The sequence below is a fragment of the Idiotropiscis lumnitzeri genome, chromosome 4 (assembly GCF_059441095.1).
Source record: "Idiotropiscis lumnitzeri isolate Australia: NSW breed Sydney's pygmy pipehorse chromosome 4, RoL_Ilum_1.0, whole genome shotgun sequence".
NCBI lineage: Eukaryota > Metazoa > Chordata > Actinopteri > Syngnathiformes > Syngnathidae > Idiotropiscis > Idiotropiscis lumnitzeri.
The window spans coordinates 24218456-24239203 of NC_142394.1; the positions used below are offsets into that span (position 1 = coordinate 24218456).

At 41.7% G+C, this 20748-nt stretch overlaps 1 protein-coding gene across 2 annotated transcripts in view; it reads left to right on the top strand.

The window, feature by feature from the left end:
* Positions 1 to 20748, top strand: part of glra1 (glycine receptor, alpha 1) — a 47364-nt gene that overhangs the window by 13905 nt on the left and 12711 nt on the right. Inside the window, exons 4-8 of one of the 2 annotated variants that reach the window (XM_088294203.1) lie at positions 4182 to 4220; positions 12740 to 12807; positions 16434 to 16657; positions 19612 to 19694; positions 20096 to 20233. In XM_088294203.1, coding sequence (XP_088150329.1) covers positions 4182 to 4220; positions 12740 to 12807; positions 16434 to 16657; positions 19612 to 19694; positions 20096 to 20233 — 552 coding nt within the window. The remainder of the gene's footprint in view (positions 1 to 4181; positions 4221 to 12739; positions 12808 to 16433; positions 16658 to 19611; positions 19695 to 20095; positions 20234 to 20748) is intronic. The other variant, XM_088294202.1, reaches the window with a different exon arrangement.

The window sequence follows — 20748 nt, forward strand, 5'->3', positions numbered from 1 at the left end:
ATGAAATAGATGAGCGAAAACATCCTCTACCGTTCCGTTAGCTTTTTTTTTTTTTCTAAATCATCGAATACAATGATGTTAAACAATGCCACACATTAGCTACTCCCGCTAAAACATGAGCTACTTGTGTTTAATAATGCTTTATTTGCGCTTCTTTGGCTAACACCAGGCGCTAACGAGCAGCAGTGTGACGGAGCACTTATCTAATCGAAATGTGAGTCAGCTAACACGCTAAGTAAACGAGTGTCCAGGTGGGCTGTGCTTTATGATCTGTCAGCACTGACGTTGATTTGCCGCGATCAGCACTTGCTTAATGGCCGCTTAATGCTACGACTGGACATGCAGTAATGAGCTTGGTGTTGGGGGAAGCATTTTAAGAGGGGGGGGGGGAGGTAGCGTGCGAATGACGTGCTGACCAAGAACAAGTTCGGACGCTTTTAGCTTAGCACACGCTTTGGGTGTCACGTGGAAACTCCCAAATGTCAGTTTGGGACACGGTGGAAGACAGCCAGAATTGCGAGACGGGAAAGACTGGCAGACAGGAAGAACAGAAACGGCATGGATGACAAGCAGAAGACGGAAAGAGCTTGAAGATGGGACGAAAGGGGAAAAATCGTGATTAAAAGGAAGAGCGGAAAAACGACGACGATACCAAGCAGACTGACCATGACGGAAAAGTCAGGATGACTTGAAGACGGCAACAAAAGGAAAGAATGCGGAGAACAGGTAGAGAGGAAGGAGAGAGGATGGACAGCAAGAACAGAAGTAAAGGAAGACCGGAGAAAAGCAAGGGTGAGAAAAACGAGACTGACAGAAAAAAAAATGGTGCAACAGGATGAACTGCAAGAAAAGAAAATTGAAAATGTAATCTTTTTATGAATTAGTTTGTTTTTGTTTTTGTTTTGGCAGTTAGAAAATGAACAAAACACAGATCAATTCAAACGGAATGGAAAATTAAGGCCAGCAGTTTGAATCATTTAATAGAAGCACGACCAATTCTCACGTCTCAAATATTTAAGGCCTTTTAAAGCAGGCGTGGGCAAACTGCGGCCCGGGGGCCACATGCGGTCAATTAAACGTTTTAATCCGGCCCGTCGGACTTGAAAAAAATGGAATAAACCTTGTTCATGTTTTATTTTCTAAATACTGTGGTTTTTCAAACACATATATATTGTTGGAATGCTTTCGTTCACTTTCATTTAAAATCAAATGTATTTTTTTTCTCCGATGAGGTGAGGTTACCAAAACACTCCATCTATCTGCTCCTGGTCCGGCCCCTCTGTCAAATTTTAGAACCCATTGTGGCCCGCCAATCCAAAAGTTTGCCCACCCCTGTTTTAAAGCATTTTTAAAATCAATTTCACTGTACCTTGTTTTTTTTTTTGTAAGCTACGTTTGATTTCTTTACTTTGTCTTTAAATCTCTTGTTAATAAAATAAATTTTAAATGTTGTCACTCTTAATAAGATACTTTTCATTTATTCAATTTGCTTTTAAATGTTTATTTTGATTATAAATGCTTTTAATTACATGAAGCGCATTGAGTTACCGTGTGTATGAAATGCGCTACACAACTAAAGCGGCCTTGCTTTAAAATAAATAAATAAATAAAGTTTTTCAAGCAGATCTGACTTAAGCTACGTTTAACCATCAGAAAATTCTCCTTCAGAATTTCGGAAAGAGAAAATAGAATCAGCCCGGTAGAACATGTTAAATTTCCCTATAAAATGTTTTTTTTTTTTAATATATATTTTCAAATAGGTTAGTGTGACTGCTGCACTTTCAATCATTTAAAAACGAAATCCCCCCAAAATAACAAAACGAAAAGTAATAAATGAACATTTGAATGAATGTATTCCTTCCAGGAGGTTTCAACATGACTGACTGACTCCGTTTGTATCCGTGTGGCAGCTAATGTGATGCTAATACGTTAGCGCCCGCGTGGAATCCCGTCACACCTGTAGCGAATGTCTCCTTATCAACGCCAACGCTTGCTAATTAGCCGCGCTCCCGTTTGAGCGGCAGGATAACGGCGGGAATAGCGGTGGTGCGCGCGCGTTGAATGTCAGCTAGCGTGATGCTGGGACAGCCCGGGGCTAAGCTCTGCCTACGGCTCACTTTTAATCCCGATTTTAAGCCTCGATTTAAGACCGGGGTTTAGCGTGACACGAGCGCTGGGCCGTGCGCAGAGGTAAAAGTCGACAGAGTGCGAAATACGGAGAACAATTCACCCCGAGTCCATCTTTCAACCCGCCTGACGTTGAAGCGTGACAACGCGGCTACAAGTGGCATTGGAAATGTGTAAAAAAAAAAAGTCCATGCATCCATTTTTTATAATATTGATACTTTGATTTTATAGGGAACATCTTCCACATTTGGCCGCTCTAGATGAGCTCATTTAAGTGATACCAGAATTTGGACATTTTCTGTCTTTTGTGCACTTTTGCATTTTTTTGCTAACTGAGTCAGCAGTACCTATGTGGAAACGTAATCATAAAATCGGAGCAATAAAGAGAATTTAAAAAAAAATAAATAAAAATCAGCGAATCACTGAATGTGCAAAAAGTGAACGGCCATATAAGCGAGGCATGACCGCATTCGCCGGTGGCAGTAAACTCATTTTTTTGATAAATATGAAGATGCGCTTATATCACATTTCTAAAAAAAAAAAATAAATTAAAAAAAATGTCTGGTCTCTCTTGGTTTGGTCATGTTATGACTTGGAATTAGTAATTGTTCCCTGGATGACAAATGTGATTTTAGTATCTAGTGCTACCCCTGTTTTTGTGTAAAACACTTATTAGCATTATTTTTTTTGTTTCAATGCACTTATAAAGACAGACAATAATTTGTGGATTTCCGCTAATTGCGGACTGGCCTGGTCTCTGTCACCCGCAAATAATGACTTGACTAGAATTTTTGGACTTCAGCAAAGGAATCACTCATCGTAAGCACATTTCTAACGTTATAAATAAGAAAAATGTGACGAATACTGCCAAATTAATGAACAGATCATTTCTCAGCGGACAGTTTTGTTATTGTGAGATAATTATTGCTGCAACAAAAATACCAGTGGATGAACGGGGAAAGAAGTGATATGCACGGTCGTTGAAAATGTCTTTTTGACAACATAGGAAAACGTCACTGATGGTGGAGCTTTCCCACGATATTGTAAGAAATATCGTACACTTATGTGAATACCGCGAGAAAATTAAATTGTGAGCTTTCGATATCGTTACATCCCTCCTGACAAGATATGTGTTGTCGGAAAAGTAGAGCTTGTCCGGTGTCCTTTCAGCACGCGATTTTCGAAATTGGCCAAAGTTGCCGACCCCGAACTGAATGGCACAGCCCAAAAATTCTGAATTAAAATCTACAATGTGGATAATGTGAAAGTGACTTCAACTTTTTAAAAAATGAATAAATACAAATCAAGGCGTTTTTTTTTTTAACACTCGGGCCTACTATGCTACTGTATTTTAATGTTGGTCATGATGGTGCTACTTGGTGGTTTTGAAGTATTTCATGAGGAGGCGCTTGATGAAGGCAGTTTGTCATTTATGGACAAACATGAAGTATGTGACTCGAGAGTGTGTTTTTGGTTGTCGTGGCGACGTTGAGGCCGCACCGTGACCTCACTCCCTGTGCGCGATGGCTAAAATGAAAAGGAAGCCATTTTGACATGTAGTCTTGATGCATTCCGAAACCCCCCCCCCCCGCCCCCCTTTTGCATCATCCCTCTCGAAAAAAGTAAGTAGTGCATTTCACAAGATACTCGTGCATTTTGCTTGTTTGACTTCCACACCTTCCACTCTTCCTCCTTTTCGTTATCTTCTCCATGGCCGCTGCACTCTGGCAGTTTGCTCTTTTAGACTTGTGCATCCCCCCCCCCCTCACCCTCGCCCGCCCTGCCCTGCTGCTACTGCCTTCACAGTATGTTGCCCCCCCCCCTTTCTACCCTTGCTGCCAACGTGCCCCTCGCCCCCCCCCCCCTCCCTTGTTGGCAGCGTGCCATGGCGCCCCCCCCCCCCCAACCCTGATAGTCGCGTTGTTTTCCTCAAACGGGACAAACAACGAGTAGTTGCTCAGCTCTTGTTAGTCTTGAGTAGAAAAAGAAAAATCAACAAACGGACGATTTGTGTTGTGTTTAATTGTCATCTTTTTTTTTTTTTTGATTATTAGACCCCAAAGGCTCCAAAAATGAAGCTACTCACAAGAAAGGTACTTTCCTCTTTCTTTTCTCCCCCACGATCCCCCCTTCTTTTTTTTTTTTCTTTCTCTTCTTCTCCTTCCTCCGTGGGCGGAGATGCTGCGTGTGTGGGAAAACATTCCCGGCCTTTTTTTTTTTTTCGCACTTGAGTAATAACCCTAATAACTGCAAAAATGTGTTTCCTTCCTTGAGTTGTGATGTTGATGCATGCGACTACGACCGTGGCGGCTTTCTTAGCCGCATTTTGTTGCGTTTTTCTAAAATTCACTTTCTTCCTCAAAATGTTGACCAAATGAAGCATGGTGATTTTTTTTCCAGAAAATACTCCCAATGCTTGATTTTTTTTTTTTTTTTTTTTTCGCACAGTTGCAGGGTTGACATTAATGGTGGGCTCGATGGCCCTGGGAACAGTATGGCGCTGTGTTGGGCCAACGCATACCTTGACCTTGCTTTTTCAATTTTCATAAATATGATAAAGTCAACACATTATTGTTTTTTATTCCACATATTTTATTTTTACTATAATCCACATATTATATAATATTTTATACTCCCCCCAAAATTTTTTTTACTCATACAGAATTAATGTTTTCTTATTGGTTTTATTTATAGGTTTAAATAATACAGGATAAAGATGATAAATATGAAATCATTTAAATTTACGGTATTATATATTCAATACCTGTAGAAGGGGCCGGTACCAATTCTAACAGGGCCAGTACTGTATCCACAATTTTTGTTTTTAGGTAAAAAAAAAAAAAAATACTTGAATAAAACGCTGCCAAAAAGTATTTCCCACAAAAGAAAAACTGCGGTAAACTAAGAAAAATATACAGATTTTGTCACTGCCAAGCAGTCCCCCGCCGTCCGGCAGCGACCTTGGTACCCTTCCGGCCTCGACCCTCCGGCCTTATTTATAAAAATTGTCGCCAACACCCAAAAAAAAAAAGCATCCATGCATGACGCTGCCGCGGGAAAGATGCTAATGGCAGAGGTTTATTTATTGGTCAATAGCTGGCTAATTTACGTTTCAAATCCACTCCCCTCATTATGGGCTTATTATGGTGTTTCGTCAAACCGAAATGGGTTGACGTCTCCTTCTTCTTCGTCGTCCCATTCTTCTTCTTTCTTCTCCATCAATGTGGCCAATGCAAGTAAGTACGCACGGTTGAAAGTGGCGCTTTTGACGCATTCCGAGGCTATTTTTGTCCTTTGCCCATTTCGCTGAGTAGGTTGAGATGAACTTTTGGCCGCTTCGTCACCACATCACACGCATGAGGGCCAATTCGTGGGCCGGACTAAAATCCACCTCAGGCCTTGCTTAATCGAGCCCTTTTTTTTTTTTTTAATTTGTCAACCCCCCAACCCTCGCCTCAAAAATGGGCGTCTGGCCGGGCTGGCGGGACGGACTGCCCAGCTTTGAAAAGTTAAAAAATTGCCGTCCCGCTGTATTTGGGAAAAAAAAAGCTTTATAGTTTATTTGGGGGGGGGGGGGTATTAAGAACAATGCTGTTTTTCTATAATCAACATGAAAAAAAGCACAAAAAAATGTTTTTTAATTTAATTTCATAATTTTCAATTCACAATTCACATTTTTTTAAATTCATTTCACTGTATAAAATGGATTTATATAAATCAAACCCATAATCCAAGGTACCAACTGTATTTGGATGATACAGGACCTTGGAAAGCTGAATTTGACACAACAGCGTATATTTCCCTCTTTAAATGTCTGACTGCACTTTTCACATTTTGTCCCATTTGATGACAAGAAAAAGGCAAGAAAAAAAAAAAAACAACACAGTATGAATGAAACGTGAAATGGAAGCCAAATGTTGTGCAAGCATTGAGGAGCTCAGCCTGCAGTTGAAGTCAAGTGAGCGCGATTGTCAATGGACGCCTGCTTCGCTTTTCTTCGCTTTTCTTTGAGGCTGACGACATGTTTACAGCAGCGCGCCCGCGGCAAACACACACATAGCCTTACCTTCATATGACATTTCAATATAGACCGTGACTGTGACTCAACCTGGATGCGCGTGTGTGCGCGTGTGCGTGTATTTGTGCGTGTGCACTCAGCTGCCATGATACATCTTCTTTCCTGTCAAGATGATTCAAAGCATCAAGCTAACAGCGCAGCATCAACACACTTCATTAAATTGTGCGCGCACACACACGCGCGCGCACACGGGGAGATAAAATGTCCGTCTGCACAAAACGGAGCTAAAAAGCACAGCAGCAACGCACTTCATTAAGTTATCCACTCGAACACACGTACGCGCGTTTAAACCAAAGCGCACGTTGAAACGCACGAGCATATAGGATAGAAAATGTCTGTCCGCGCAAAACCAAGCCAAGAACACGGCATTAAATGACACGCACGCGCACGTGCACGCACTCATGCATATATTTTAACAGATGCATTTGCATGCATTGTAAAACACTCAGACATTGAGGCGCACATAAAAAAAAAAAAAATGAAAAAAAAACAACATTCATTTGCATACAAAGAAGATCGAAAGGGGAGTGCAAAGCTATCAAGTGTGCAACACTTGTAATCAACTGGCGGCGACGCGGTTATCGATGGTCTGCATTTTTTTTTTCCATCACAAAACATATCCACTTTAGTCCCGTAGTTGCAAGCTGTTATAACTAATGCTGTCAATTGATTCATTTTTTTTAACTAATTAATCACACAAAAAAAAATCCATGATTAATTGTGATTAATCACATTTTTCGCGAAGCTTATAACAGATATTTACTTGAATAATATCTTGGAATTGATGCAAAATCACCAAATATAAAGTGTATTAAATTCAAAGACTGTTCTAATAGCTTTCTTGGATTCTTGAATACGATCAAAATGGAGACATTTATTTTGGAAACGTTTCTCAAAACTGCCCACCAGCGCCGCACTCCAGCAGTGTTGGTTTGCAAGACCCAGTGGGAACTTAAACACAGAGACAGAGTCGATGCTTTCATTTTGACAGCCCGAGTTATAACATATTGCAAAGACAACATTCCAAGTCCCTTTGTGACGCCACTTTAAAACATCTAAAGCGCCATCATGAGAACGTTCAAGTGGTCGCACGGCGACAGGAAAGGATTTTTTTTTGGGGGGTCCGAAACGCTGCGAGTGGATTTTCCATTTTCAAACAACTCGCCCGTGTAAAGTCGGCACCTCATTAAACTGCGAACGTCTTTCCTCACTCTGTCCTTTGTTTATTTGCAGCTTAGTGTGTTGACTCACAACTGCACACACACGCACGTCTCGTACTAATGAAGTTAAAGAGGCTGGCAGGAAGTGAAGCGACAGAATGCGATTGACAGCAGCATGACGGGAAACGTGTGAGCAGCCTCAAGCTTGGCCTTCAAAAAGGAATTCGGGAATTCGCCGCTCGGAGTCAACGGTGACAAGACAGGAAGTCCGCCAAGAATCAACAAGTCTGCACTGTGCTTCTTTTGAGATACGAGCCGTCACGTGACCAAGTTTGGGTCAGAAGAAAATTTGAGATATCAATGCGCGACCACATTTTTCGGGTGTATCAAACTATTATTGCAGAATAAAAAAAACTAACTATGAAAAATCCGGAAATGGAAAACCGCTGTCAGGCGCTCATTTGAACTATACATCATCAAAAGGCGACGAATGTCACAATTGTTTCGACCGAACGGACGGTGCCGCGAGCAAAGGCGGACGGAAGGTGAATTTCATTCACGTCACAAGTCGCGTTTTATTCTGGAACACAAACTCCATCGGATTTCGGCTAAAATCTGAATTGGCCAACAAAGAAATAGTCCGATCAGATGAACGAGTTTGTTCCGAACATGACTTTAAACATCCAAAAAGTGTCACAGGCGCACATGCGTCAATCCCTTTCTAAGCACTTTTTTTTGCACTGACTGCATGGCTAACGACGCCCGCCGAAGCTTGAAATTGAAATTCGGCCTGATTAAAAAAACAAAGTGGAGCTCAAAAGCAGCTAAATCGTCCGACTGTGTGCTGATCTTAACTCAAATATTTGACCGGTTTGGTCCTGTCAGCTTGTGGTCCGACCTTTCCGGGACACTTGACGTTGTCGGACTGTCGTTTGAGCTTTGTGAATGTGATCGCTTTCTGACTGGAGCTGAATGCTTCGTGGAGATCGACACGCCGCAGTCGTCTGCAAGTTTCAAAAATTTGACAACGCATCACGATACAAGATTATACCGACCGATAGATGAAAGGTCTCTGGAGTGCCACAAGGCTCAATGCCGGACCCACTTGTGTTACTTGTAAGCGCCAATATTACGGCACCGCATGCGTAATGTTCTGGAAAAGTCTGCAGTTGAGACCAATCTATGATGACAAACTAGACTTACTGACCTACTAAACTCTTCGGAGTGCCACAAGGATCCATGCCATGCCCACCCTTGTTTTTGATGTACACATTACAGAGGCATTATGTCACCGAACTTCTAGAAAATTCTTTTGGACTGAAAATGATTCTAGATGTGACACTACTGCACAGGAGAGAATTTGGAGTGCCACAAGGGTCAGTGCCATTCCCACACCGCTTTAAGTTGATGTACTTGGTATGAAGGCAGCACATGACTCAAAGTCTACAAAAGTATCGGGGTTTAGAACACATCAAGATACGAGTTTAACTTGACAGAGTACACATGATGAACGCTTCACATCACTAAGCTTCTCGAAAATTCTGTTTAATTGAGAATGAGTTAAGATACGGCACTAAATTAAGTGATGGAGTAAACTTTCTAGTTTTTGGAGTTCCACAAGGCTCACTGCCTCAGCCGCTTGTTTTCATTGATTTTGATTTTGAAGGTGTCTCATGACTAAGCTGCTTGAGAACCTGTCACGATTGGCGCCGTTTTTAGTCTTTGGAGTGCCACAAGGATTACTGCCACGCCTTCCCGTCTTTTGTCTCCTTGTTTCTTTCCTTTTCCCTTTATTGACAGAATACATTGAAATGTTAGCACCACTGTGTGTGTACGCGTGTGTTGCGGCGCGATAAAGTTTGAGGAAATAAAGCAGCTTGAAGCGTTTAGTGTTAGCCGTCACGTCGAGTCAACAACAACAATAAAAATGCGGCACGCAGCGATTGCATTCTTCAAACGTCAGCGTCACAAAAGCGACTTCATTAAAAGATTCGCAGGAAGAAAAAAGATTGTTACGAGGTTCTCTGCGCTTTTTATTGATTGGCTGCGACAAAGAGCATCTTTCTTTCTTGCGCTGGTGTGAGGACTCTGCGTGGTTTGTAGAAGCGGAAAAGAAAATGTGCCTGGCTTTCTATTTTGGAAGATGCCTGATGGGGTTTTTTTTTTTTTTTTGCTTTCTTTTTTGTTTTTTTTTCTCAGCCCGCGAGCTGTTAGCGTGTGCAGTAAATGCGGGTATTAGCGCAATAAAGGTAAACTCTCCAGCATGCCAGTGCCATGAATATTTAATGAAGCTGTAGAATCCTCATTAAGTCACAAATTCCGTTTTTTTTTTTTTTTTCTTGCTTTAACGAGCTCAGCCAAAAGTCTTTGTGTTTGTTTGTTTACGTCCGCTGAAACATCCGCAAGCTCTGCACTCAGGATCATGAGGATGGCGGCGGTCTTTGATTGTTCTTTATTTGTTGGAAAATAAAATACTGCGGCAGCTTGACTCACAAGTTGAATCGGTTCCGTGACCAACCTCGTGGTTCAATTTGTTTGTCGAGTGATTTTGATTTTTGGTTTTTTTTGTGGATGAGAGAGAGAGAGAAACATGATTCATAATCTGAATAATAATAATTTGAATGTAAACAAACAAGTGCCGTTTTGCAACAGCTGTTCGTCAGACGTTCAAATCTCTTGTCCCGTATCGTCGTCCACCTCGATTCACTTTTCTTCATTCCATCCGCTTTCACGCCCCCCCGAGCAACATTTCTGAAGCTTGCTCGTACCTCAGATTTTCTCCCTATCAAGTTCTCACCGTAATGTGTTAGTGGTTCAGATGCAACTGTGGGTAAGAGGTTGCATCATGGGAGATCCCCTGAGAGGCTCGTCTTGGGGCGCGCATGAATTTTGGGTTGTGTACTAACAGTACCTGGCTGACGTTTGTTCTATCCTGCACAACACGTCCAGTAAGTTTTATTGGTTGTATCTGAGTTTTTGATCACTGGATTCTATCCATTTTGGATCTGTACTCATTTCAAGGATGACCTCTTGAGATGTGTCATCTCATTTTTGAGGGGGTTCTTTCAGATGATGACCGTATCCAAAAGAATCGTTAGGTTCTGTTGGTTTATAGGTTCTCTCCGGGTTTTTTGGTTTCGATAGCTCGAGGTTGTATACGGTTTGTATAGAGCGTCAAGTTCTTCAGGTTTTAGTTTCGGTCGGTTGTACATGGGCTATGTAGGCCTCTAGGTAGGCGCTGTACGATATGCGCTATGTGATATGGTTGTTGACTATCGCAATATCGAATATTATTGCGATATTTGACGTGTGCCTAAAGAAGGGACATTTTTATATTATATCGCATGAAAGAATCTTTTTTTGCAGCAAAATAAGCAAGTTCAATATATTCGTCGCATATTAAATGAAATTCCCAGAGATGGTGTCCAACAGTTGGGTGGCGATGCAAGTTTGTGTCTGACTTGTCAAATTCGGATAAAAGCGTACAATTCCATGAGGCAAATTATTGCATGGGTCAATATCGCGATATTGATAATTTTTCGATATATTGTACATCTCTATCTTATATGTTCTCCGTCAGGCTTGATGTTCTTTAGGTTAAACAAAAAATTCTGTTTGTTCTATTTGCTTTTGATGGGTTCTTTCTTCTTGCTTCTGTAGCACTATTGTTCGTATCTGGATTCTGTAAAGCTTTATGTTCTGTGGGTTTATAGGTTCTGTCTGCAGTCTTTTGGTGCCGTCTTCTTTTTATAACGCTATAGTTTCCAAGTCCATGTCGGTATGTGCTGGTCATCTAGTTGTTGTGATTCTGTTGTGTTTACGTTCCCAACCGGAACGATAAAGGCCCTTTTTTTTTTCCGCCCACTCGTCAGCCAGGCCATCCACGGTCCAATCAAAGCTCGCCACACTTGTGCCCTCTTGGCCCTCTTACACCATCCTTCCCCTTTAAATGGACCACCATTGTGCTTCTCTCTCACACACACTCACACACACGCACTCACAGGGAAAGCGCCTGCAGGGATGCGCACACGCTGACAGGGAGAGTAATTGGCCATCAAAGTAATCCAGACTCCTTCCTTCGGCCCGCCTGTGGAATTAGACACCGACTTGCAGCAGGATATTAAAGCGCTCGACCCAGTGTGTGAGCGTGCCTGCGCCGGCGTGTGTGCGTGTGTGTGTTTGCCCGCCCAAAACCCGCTGTGACCTGAAGGCAAATAAATCCCATAAATAATAGAAGGCCAACAAACAAGTGCGGCGTGTTTAGAGGTTGGAGTCAACATGGCGGCGCCGGGCCCTGCCGCTTGTTTGCCGCCATGTTTGTACAGGCCCATAATGCACTCGCTGATGTTTACCACCACTTACACACACACACACACACGCACACGCACTCCTTATGAAACTTATACAGAACATTTTATAGGATGGATGGGGTTCATCCTCGCATTTTCTTTGTGAGGACCAGCCAAAATGTCCTCACAGCAAGGGTGTTTTGTCTAGGTTGGTCCACACAAGTATAGAGAGACAAACACACTCACACACACAGATGCAGTTATCACGTTAATATGGAACGTTGGACTGGTGACCCAGACACTAAAATCAGCATCAACAAGCGTCACCTGTTAAATACAATTTCAGAATATGAAATTATAATTTGTAAACTCTTTACATCCGCAGTGGAAATTGATTTTGATTCTACGATGGCACACACACACGACACGACATACACGCACACACCTATACTTGCAGAGCGTAGTGATGTTTATGTCGGAGCAAGTTTGACTTTGAAAGAAATTTATGGACGCTGGTCCTGGATTTTTCATCTGTGTTAATATTTCAGCAAGATGGCGGCTGGCGGTGGTGTCGGAGGAAGGGCGATAAAACACTTTGATTGACCTCTGGGTGTCCGCGTGTGTCTCTGTGAGCATGTTCGTGTGCGTCGTGGTGGACATTTTCACTTGTGCTGTAACGGGCTTTCCGGTAAAACTTGACACTCTTGAACACGTTTGCACTCGTGAGTTGCCTTTTAGGCAACATCTCCTTCAATGTTTTGGTTGTCCTCACCTTTCCTAGACTTCGTGTGGACTTTGTGGAATTATTTGAGTCCTGGGCTCTTGGAAAAGTCTCGGTGGGACCTCCAGTCTTTTATCTGTGTCTTACGACATATTGGTGTTGTCAGCGGGATTCGAACCTGCGCGGGGCAAAATTCGGATCGGCAGTTTGTGTTTTCCAAATTAAACTGCGTGTTTTTTATCGTACACGTTTAGAAAATGGAAACAATATTGTTGATCCGCGTGATCATTTTGATCGCAAAAACGGTGACTCGTGGAACAACGTTCCCGTGGCTTGATATGTGTCGTGCTCTGCTCCTTCTCAGGTCCTCCCGTCAACGTCACCTGCAACATCTTCATCAACAGCTTTGGCTCGATTGCCGAGACCACCATGGTAAGTCCGTCGCTCTGCGTGATGAAGTGTGACTAAAAAATAAAATAAATAAATCAAGTTCTCTGCATCGTTCAAGCGCTACAGCCGCCGTGTCCACGTCGTAGTTCCGGTTGCCTTCAGGAGAGCCGAGCCGGTTGTCATGGTGACACCACATGAATGTATACTCGCGATGTCGAAGGTCACGGTTCGGTTTTAAGTTTCGGTTCACAAGGAAATAGAAAGAGAAATATTCCGCTTATGTTTTGCGTTTACAGTGATAGATTTAACAGCATTTCAGATAAAAGCGCCAACAGCTTCAATATTTTCTTTTGAGGAAAGTGAAGCATTTTTTCAGTGTGTTTGTGTTTGGAAATAAACATGGAGCAAAAATTGTGGTAAGCCTTCATGGGCCGCATAAAATGTGGCGGAGATCCAGATCTGGCCCCCGGGCCTTGAGTTTGCCACCAGAGCTCCATAGGAATGATGTCACTGTTAAAGTAAAGGAGAAACTTCAGATGTTTACTGTTGAAAATGTTTTGAATCACACTTCACAAGTTGTCTTATTTTGATTTTCTGTTGCAAAATTTGCCGTTCGACAAGAACAAAAAACTGAGATTCACCACCTCCCAAAAATATCTGAATATTTCAAAACTTTTTTTTTTTCAGGAATTGGCCCCGAGAGATGGTCTGTTTAGTCACGTTCACTGTTTTTAATTGAACGACTGAAATAAAAGAACTTTTCCAGGCAAATTCTGATTTTTTTTTTTTTCAATCACGGTGCATGCCGAGAAAGTAGTAATTTATGTTATGATTAGTGCATCTCAATCAAATTCAGATCAATTCAAAAAGTGAAATTCATTTAGAAATTCATTACACACCGAGAAAATCATTATTTTTTATTGTTAAATTATTAATAATTACAATTATTAATTATATTTTAATTCATATAAATATATAAATAATAATAATTATTAATTTATTTTTTTAAAAATTGTTTTGAGCTTATTAGATAACGAAAACCCCAGATTCGCCATTTCCTCTTTATTCATATCGAAATCGGAATTGGCCCCCCGGCATGAATCGTTCGTGACACTAATTGAATGACGGAAATAATTTCCACCGTCTTTTTGAGACGTGCCTGCGAATAAAGACAGAACTTTCTGTTGACGCTGTCGCAGCCCTAAAAAGCCAAGAAATGCTCAAAAATGCAACACACAAAATCATTGACTCCGCATTCATTTCCACACTTGTGACAAGCATCCAATTGTCCTCCAAGAAGATATTTGTGGAATTTCTAAATGAATGCCGCCGCTGCCGTCGTCTGCCTCATTGAATCCGCCTCGCGCCTCACCTGGTTGCCCATTTGCACCCCCGCTCGCGCCCCCACAAAGGAGTCGATTGAGGCGGCGTCATTACACGGAAATTCCATTAGTGCTGATAAAAGAGAGCAGCAAGCGTGCACGTGCGGCGTGTTGCTCGGGCTGGGATGCGCAATTGAATTTTTTGTCACTTGGATAGCAAACTTAGAAGTGCATAAACACACAACTAGAAATAAATTAAAAGACGCATGTAATACAAATATTAAACTGACTTGAATTAAAGGAAGATAATCTACGCATTGTTTAACGTATTTATGATGTGACGCACCTCTGATGTAGCATTTTTATGTAAGATTGCAAGTTTTGTATTTACATCATGCGTCTTACAAGTCTACGTGCCTCCAAAATCCGAATTTTTCAGGAGACCCCCCCCCCCCCTAAATATTTGTTCAACCATTAACACGGTATCGTAAAAGAAAGCAACACATTTTCATCACTTTTGATTGGTCAGTGACTTGTAAAAATAAAATAAATAAATAAATAACACCCGTTAGTAAAAATTTGTAAAAAAAATTAAATAAAATAATAATAATAATAATTTAAATTGACCAAATTGTGATATAGGAGGTTCGTCATCGATATTTTTAGAGGTGCAGCAATTAATCAATTTATTTTCAACTCATCAATTTTTTGATATTTTTTGATACTGGGTTCATCTTTCAGAGACATTTTTTGTCTGACGTACACTTAACTTCCCAGCTACACCAACTAGCCTACGCCGGCTTCTTTTTGTCTCATATTAGAAGCTGGCTTTGTTGTACAAGTCCCGGCACCCACAGGCCGCAATATTTATTTTGTCCGACATTGTTTGTCCATTTCTTACCTGCCCGGTATAATGCTCAAACGCAAACTGTATTAATGTAAAAAAAAAAAAATTTTTTTTTTAAAATACAGAAACTCTTTTACTTCGTGGTTATCATGCCACAAAGCTAAAAATAGATTAACTTTCAGTCTCATGTATACCCTATGGCAGCACAAAATGACTCTGGGGTGAACAGGGTTGTGTTTCTTATGATCTCTCGTGCAAATCAGAACATCATAGTCACTCAGAGATTTTGCATTAGAAGCAAAATATCGACCGATTTCAATCCACTTGATTAGATCGGTGTAAAATCTAGTTGCAGCCTTCTGTAAGTTCATATGTGTACCTCTGAAATAGCATATTTAACTTAATGAATGAACTACTCGAGTGTGTGTGTGTTTGAGAGTGTGAGAGGAGAGAGAGAGCGAGAGAGAGAGAGGCAAGTGAACAGTGACTGGTCACTAATCCGCGCTAGCAGATTAGAAAGAAAAACAACAAAGTACGGAAATAATCGGATTTATCATCTTTTATCCCGGCGCTAAATCCATTTAGAAGATCCCGTGACAAGTGTGTGCGTGTGCGTGTGTGTGCGTGTGTGTGTGTGTTTGTGATGATGGTGCGTTATGGCCTGTGTTTGTGTGTGTGCATGCTTTCTCCCCTTAATTGATTTGAATGCAACAACAGTCAGACTGCTGTTTGAACAATTCTTATTAGCACATTAAAGAAACACAAAGAATTATTATTTTCTTCCCTGAATGACTGGAACACTCTGCAAAAGATTAAAAAAAAATTTTTAAAAATCACCTCATTCATTTCAATATTATCATGGAAAAAGTTAGCAGCCAGCAAGGGTATCCAAATCCGGTCCTCGTGGGCCGCTCTCCTGCATGTTTTAGATGTCGCCCTCCTCCAACACACCTGATTCAAATGATCAGCTCATGAGCAAGCCCTGCAGAAGCCTGATAATGATCCTGATCATTTGAATCAGGTGTGATGGAGGCGGGCGACATCTAAAACATGCAGGAGAGCGGCCCTCGAGGACCGGATTTGGGAACACGAGATATAAAGGCTTGAAAGAACTTTTTTTTTTCTTTTTGATGACCACTTTTGCTCATCACCCAAGCACTTAATTCCCGTGTTTCACAATTACATATCAATCTTCGGTTAGCTTAGCAATTAGCATGGCTTTTAGTTTTTGTTGTTTACTCCTCGTCATCCCCTTGGCGAGACTGATCCTCGTCAGAAGTGTCTCCTATTGGTTGCCATGGAGACGGTGATTACTGACTGACTTGGAAGCGACTTTGCTGGCTAGCTTTACTAGCTTGCTAGCTGTAGCTTGTCGCTAGCTTGGTGTGGGGCCGTCTCAAATATTGGAAAAACTTAAAAATCTGCTTTCCAATGTTGAAAAGCTTAGCTCAGTCGTCGTACGATTTGTGAGAAGTCGCTCGCGTGTCGTTTGTTGACAGGACTACAGAGTGAACATCTTCTTAAGGCAGCAGTGGAACGACCCGCGTCTGGCGTACAGCGAGTACCCGGACGACTCTTTGGACTTGGACCCGTCCATGTTGGACTCCATCTGGAAACCCGACTTGTTCTTCGCCAACGAGAAGGGGGCCAACTTCCACGAGGTCACCACCGATAACAAGCTGCTGCGCATCTCCAAGAACGGAAATGTGCTCTACAGCATACGGTGACTTGCACGCGACAAATTGTATTCTTTGCCACATTATTCAGACTCAAATAGAAATTCCACCCTGGAAGACAGTTTCACTTTTCGATATGAAATTTGGTCAGGTCGGAGTTGACGTTTATGGCCATTCGCACAAGATGGAAAATTCTGCCTCCAAAGCCAGTTTGACTTTGCAAAATGAAATTCGGTAAACCCACAAAAAAGTCTCATGAAACCAGGCCTGATGAGACGCAGAAAGTTCTGCCATTCTGATTTGAATTAGACATTTCCATCAAAGATGCTGGAGATTTTGTCCGATTTTTCAGGGAGATTCAGCCCCCAAAGTCGATACTTAGCAACAAGGAATTTGATGGCTTCTCTGTTGTCATTTTGGCCTTTGAAGTGTTCTTTCAAATTTTTTGTGTGACAGCTACTCGGGTCGAGTTTAAAAAAAAAAAATCGAAACATTGACTTTAATCGATTTTCCTTCATGGCCCGATGTCAATTCATAAAACCGTATATCAATACTTTTAATAATGTGTTTTTCCCCAAAGATGTATGACTTTCATTTGAGATCTTGTGTTCCGTGAAAGTAGCGGAAAAAAACAAAATGGTGGATTGGCTTCAATTCGTAATTGCGTAATAGTCATATTTTTATTAAAGTACCTAGTTACAGCAATAAGTTTGTACTACTTGCAGCATTGGTTCTTCTGAGGTACACAAAAGTTAAATTGGTACGGCATAAAATCTTTGATTGAATCGAAAATCAAAGTGAATCGAAAATCGAATCGATTTTGGATATTTGAATGGATACCCAGCCCTAATGGCTACCAAATAAAATTTTCCATTTTCAAAATGATGAATTATGCAGACAATTGCTCATTATGGCTAGCTGCAAATGAGTCAACTTGAATTTTAGTTTTGAAAAATGAGTCAGGTTTTTGTGGCGTGTTTTATCATTTTTATCACTTGCTGGCAGCAACCGTGCGAATGTTAATGATCTTTGAGGGAAGACTTTTCCGCCACTTTGATGCAGTTTTGAGGCCATACTTGATGGCTTCCAGTTTACGGCGTGGCACAGACCTTGACGCTGCTCCTGCAGAACTCGTATTAATGCGTCAGAGCGGGGACTGGCTGCTTTTCTTTTCATCGCGCCTCGCCGACGTCCAATTCAAGGCTGCAGGAGTTATTGCCGCCTCCGTCCCACCTCCTCCTCCCGCTCCCTTTTATTGCCTCGCCTCGCCTCGACGGTAATCGACGGAGCTTTTTAGTATTCCGGCGGCGTGCGGCGTCCATCATGGTGTCCACCGGCAGGAGGCGAAGAAGGAGCTACGAGAGCCCTTCACATGACAGCAGCACAATCGAGATCCGTTTACAAGCGGGATTAAACCGCGCTTGGCTTCTTCTTGGCTTCGCAAATCGGGCGGGCGGGGGGGCGCCCCGAAATTTGGACTTTGCGGGACGCTAAAATCGGACCATTTTGAATGTGCCTGCTGACTCTTGCAAGTTGAATTTGTGATGGCTTTATGCCTCGTTGGGATGCTTTGGAGAACTACGGCGGATGTGAAAAGGGACTTCCTATTTGGAAATACGTGAAAATGATCGTAAAGAGTATAATTCAGTTTATATTCTCTTTCCTGAACTAACAAACACAATAAAAAAAAACACTAAATAAATTATTTTTTTATTTTTACTTATATTTTAGCCTTTGTCCTTGATTAAAAGGAAACTCTTTCACTGATCTCAGAAGGCAAATGTTGACTTTTATTACGAGAATAAAACAAATGAAACAATCAATGAAAATGTGAAAAGTTTTTGTCAAAATGGGAGTAAAATGTGTGAATTGTGGGCTTTTATTTTGGGAAGAAAATCAAACTATGGGACTTGTAATGAGCTAAACGGTTTCAAGTTTGATCAGTGGTGGCCCATTCATTCGCAATGGGAGTTGCGTCGCTATGGTAACGGAGAACACAGATTTCTTATCTTAAAAAGTCATTAAAAATTCTTTGCTAATTTACATCATGGAAGCTGGTCCACCTTTCCCTTTTAAACTTTGAATTTAATGTCAGAGTATTGCAATTTTTTTCATTCTGCTATATTCTGACAATTTGTTTTTTTTTTAGTCTCCTAACATTCCATTTTTTTCTTAATGAGAACAAAAAGAATTCTCGTCGTAATACGACTACTTTGTTTTGGAAAAATATGACTTTATTAATTCATTAATTATTTTTTTATCTTGACAAAATATGTATTTGTTTGTTGTAAAGATTATTTCCTTTTTTTTATGAAAATATATTTTTTTTTTATATTTTTCTTCGAACATTACAACTTAAAAAAAAAAAAGTACAACTTTGTCATCGTATTATCATGACTTCATCTTGGGAAAACTTTCTTTTTATCTTGACGTAATGTCCTGTTTTTGTTTAATAATTACAACCATATCTTTTGACTTTATTCTCATAAAAAAAAATTAAAAAATCTCAATCTGTTGTTTTCAATTTTTTTTCGATGTGGTATTTAGTTGTACACGGTGTTGATATGGTGATGATAACGCCATTGGGAGAAATATTCTCCCTTGAGATGCTCTCACTTTCGTTTCTTTCATGGACGATGCCAAACATCTCCTAAGACGTCCAAAATATCCTCCTGCTGCTTCAATTATTGAGCTTTGAGCATAAACGCCGTTTTACAAAGCTCCCTCTTCACGATCCAGATTTGATTGCCTCCTGCCGCGGGAAAAAAAAAAAAAACGCATTACAGTCGGAGCTGAGGCGCACGAGGCAAAGTCGTTGACGTTGGAACCTCGTCTGAATTCTTTCATTTCGAATGACGACCAATTGAGGCAACTGCAGTTTGATTTGAATTATTTGAACGGCAACGACTGCTGCAAAGCCGTCACCATATTTACTCAGCTGATCAAGATCAACAGAATCCTCTTAGCGGCAACTGATACTGGGTGTGTGTGTGTGTCTCAGAATAACACTGGTGCTGGCCTGTCCCATGGATCTGAAGAACTTCCCGATGGATGTGCAAACGTGCATCATGCAGCTGGAAAGCTGTGAGTCGCACACACACGAAATACACACACACACACACACACACACACGCACGCGCACGGATAGAGTGAGACGCGTGATATAGATGTGTGTGCGTAGACGTGAGGCGCCTGGAAAGGAGGAGCGGCGCAGCGGGCCGGCGGACGCGCTCTCGGCCCGGCGCCAACGTCGCAGAGACGTGACATCACTCGGTAACCATAGCGACCACATCCTTTGTCCCGCTTCCTTCCTGTCACCTTTGCTTTTGCCGTGGAAATAACAAGAAAAGAACAACATTCATCAAATTTAACAAGGAAATGTGGACGTGTATCGACGCTACGCTAGTCGTCCGACATGATGAATATGCGCGAGGGGACGCGAAGCTAACGCGCTTGTTCGTGTGTGTGTGTGTGTGCGTGTCCAGTTGGCTACACGATGAACGACCTCATCTTCGAGTGGGACGAGAAAGGCGCCGTGCAGGTGGCGGACGGCCTGACGTTGCCGCAGTTCATCCTCAAGGAGGAGAAAGACCTCAGATACTGCACCAAACACTACAATACCGGTGAGTCATCAAAACACAACTCAGCGCCGCTACCAGAACTCCACAACAATAACCGAGAACAGTCACAACAACCTTTACCAGCCAACAATCGACCTATCGCACACGAACTACCACTTGACAAAAATCAAGTTCCAACACACTTACTCTTACCAGTACTGAACAACAATCTACCTTCAACTCAGTCACTACTGCCTCTACTGGACAACATTCTACCTTCAACACAGTCAGTTTGACCCCAACTTGCAATTATCTGCCGACATACAATGCAGTTACTACGACCGCTGTCAGACAACAATCTACAGTTCCCTCAATAGTCAATACTACCACTACTGGACAACAAACCGCCTCCAACACAATCCCTACTCCCTCTACTGGACAACATTCTACCGACCACTCATTCAGTATAACCACGACTGGATAACAATCTACCTTCTACACTGTCACTACTACCACTACAGGACAACAATCTTCTTCACACACAGGCTGTACTGCCACTACTGGACAACAATCTACCT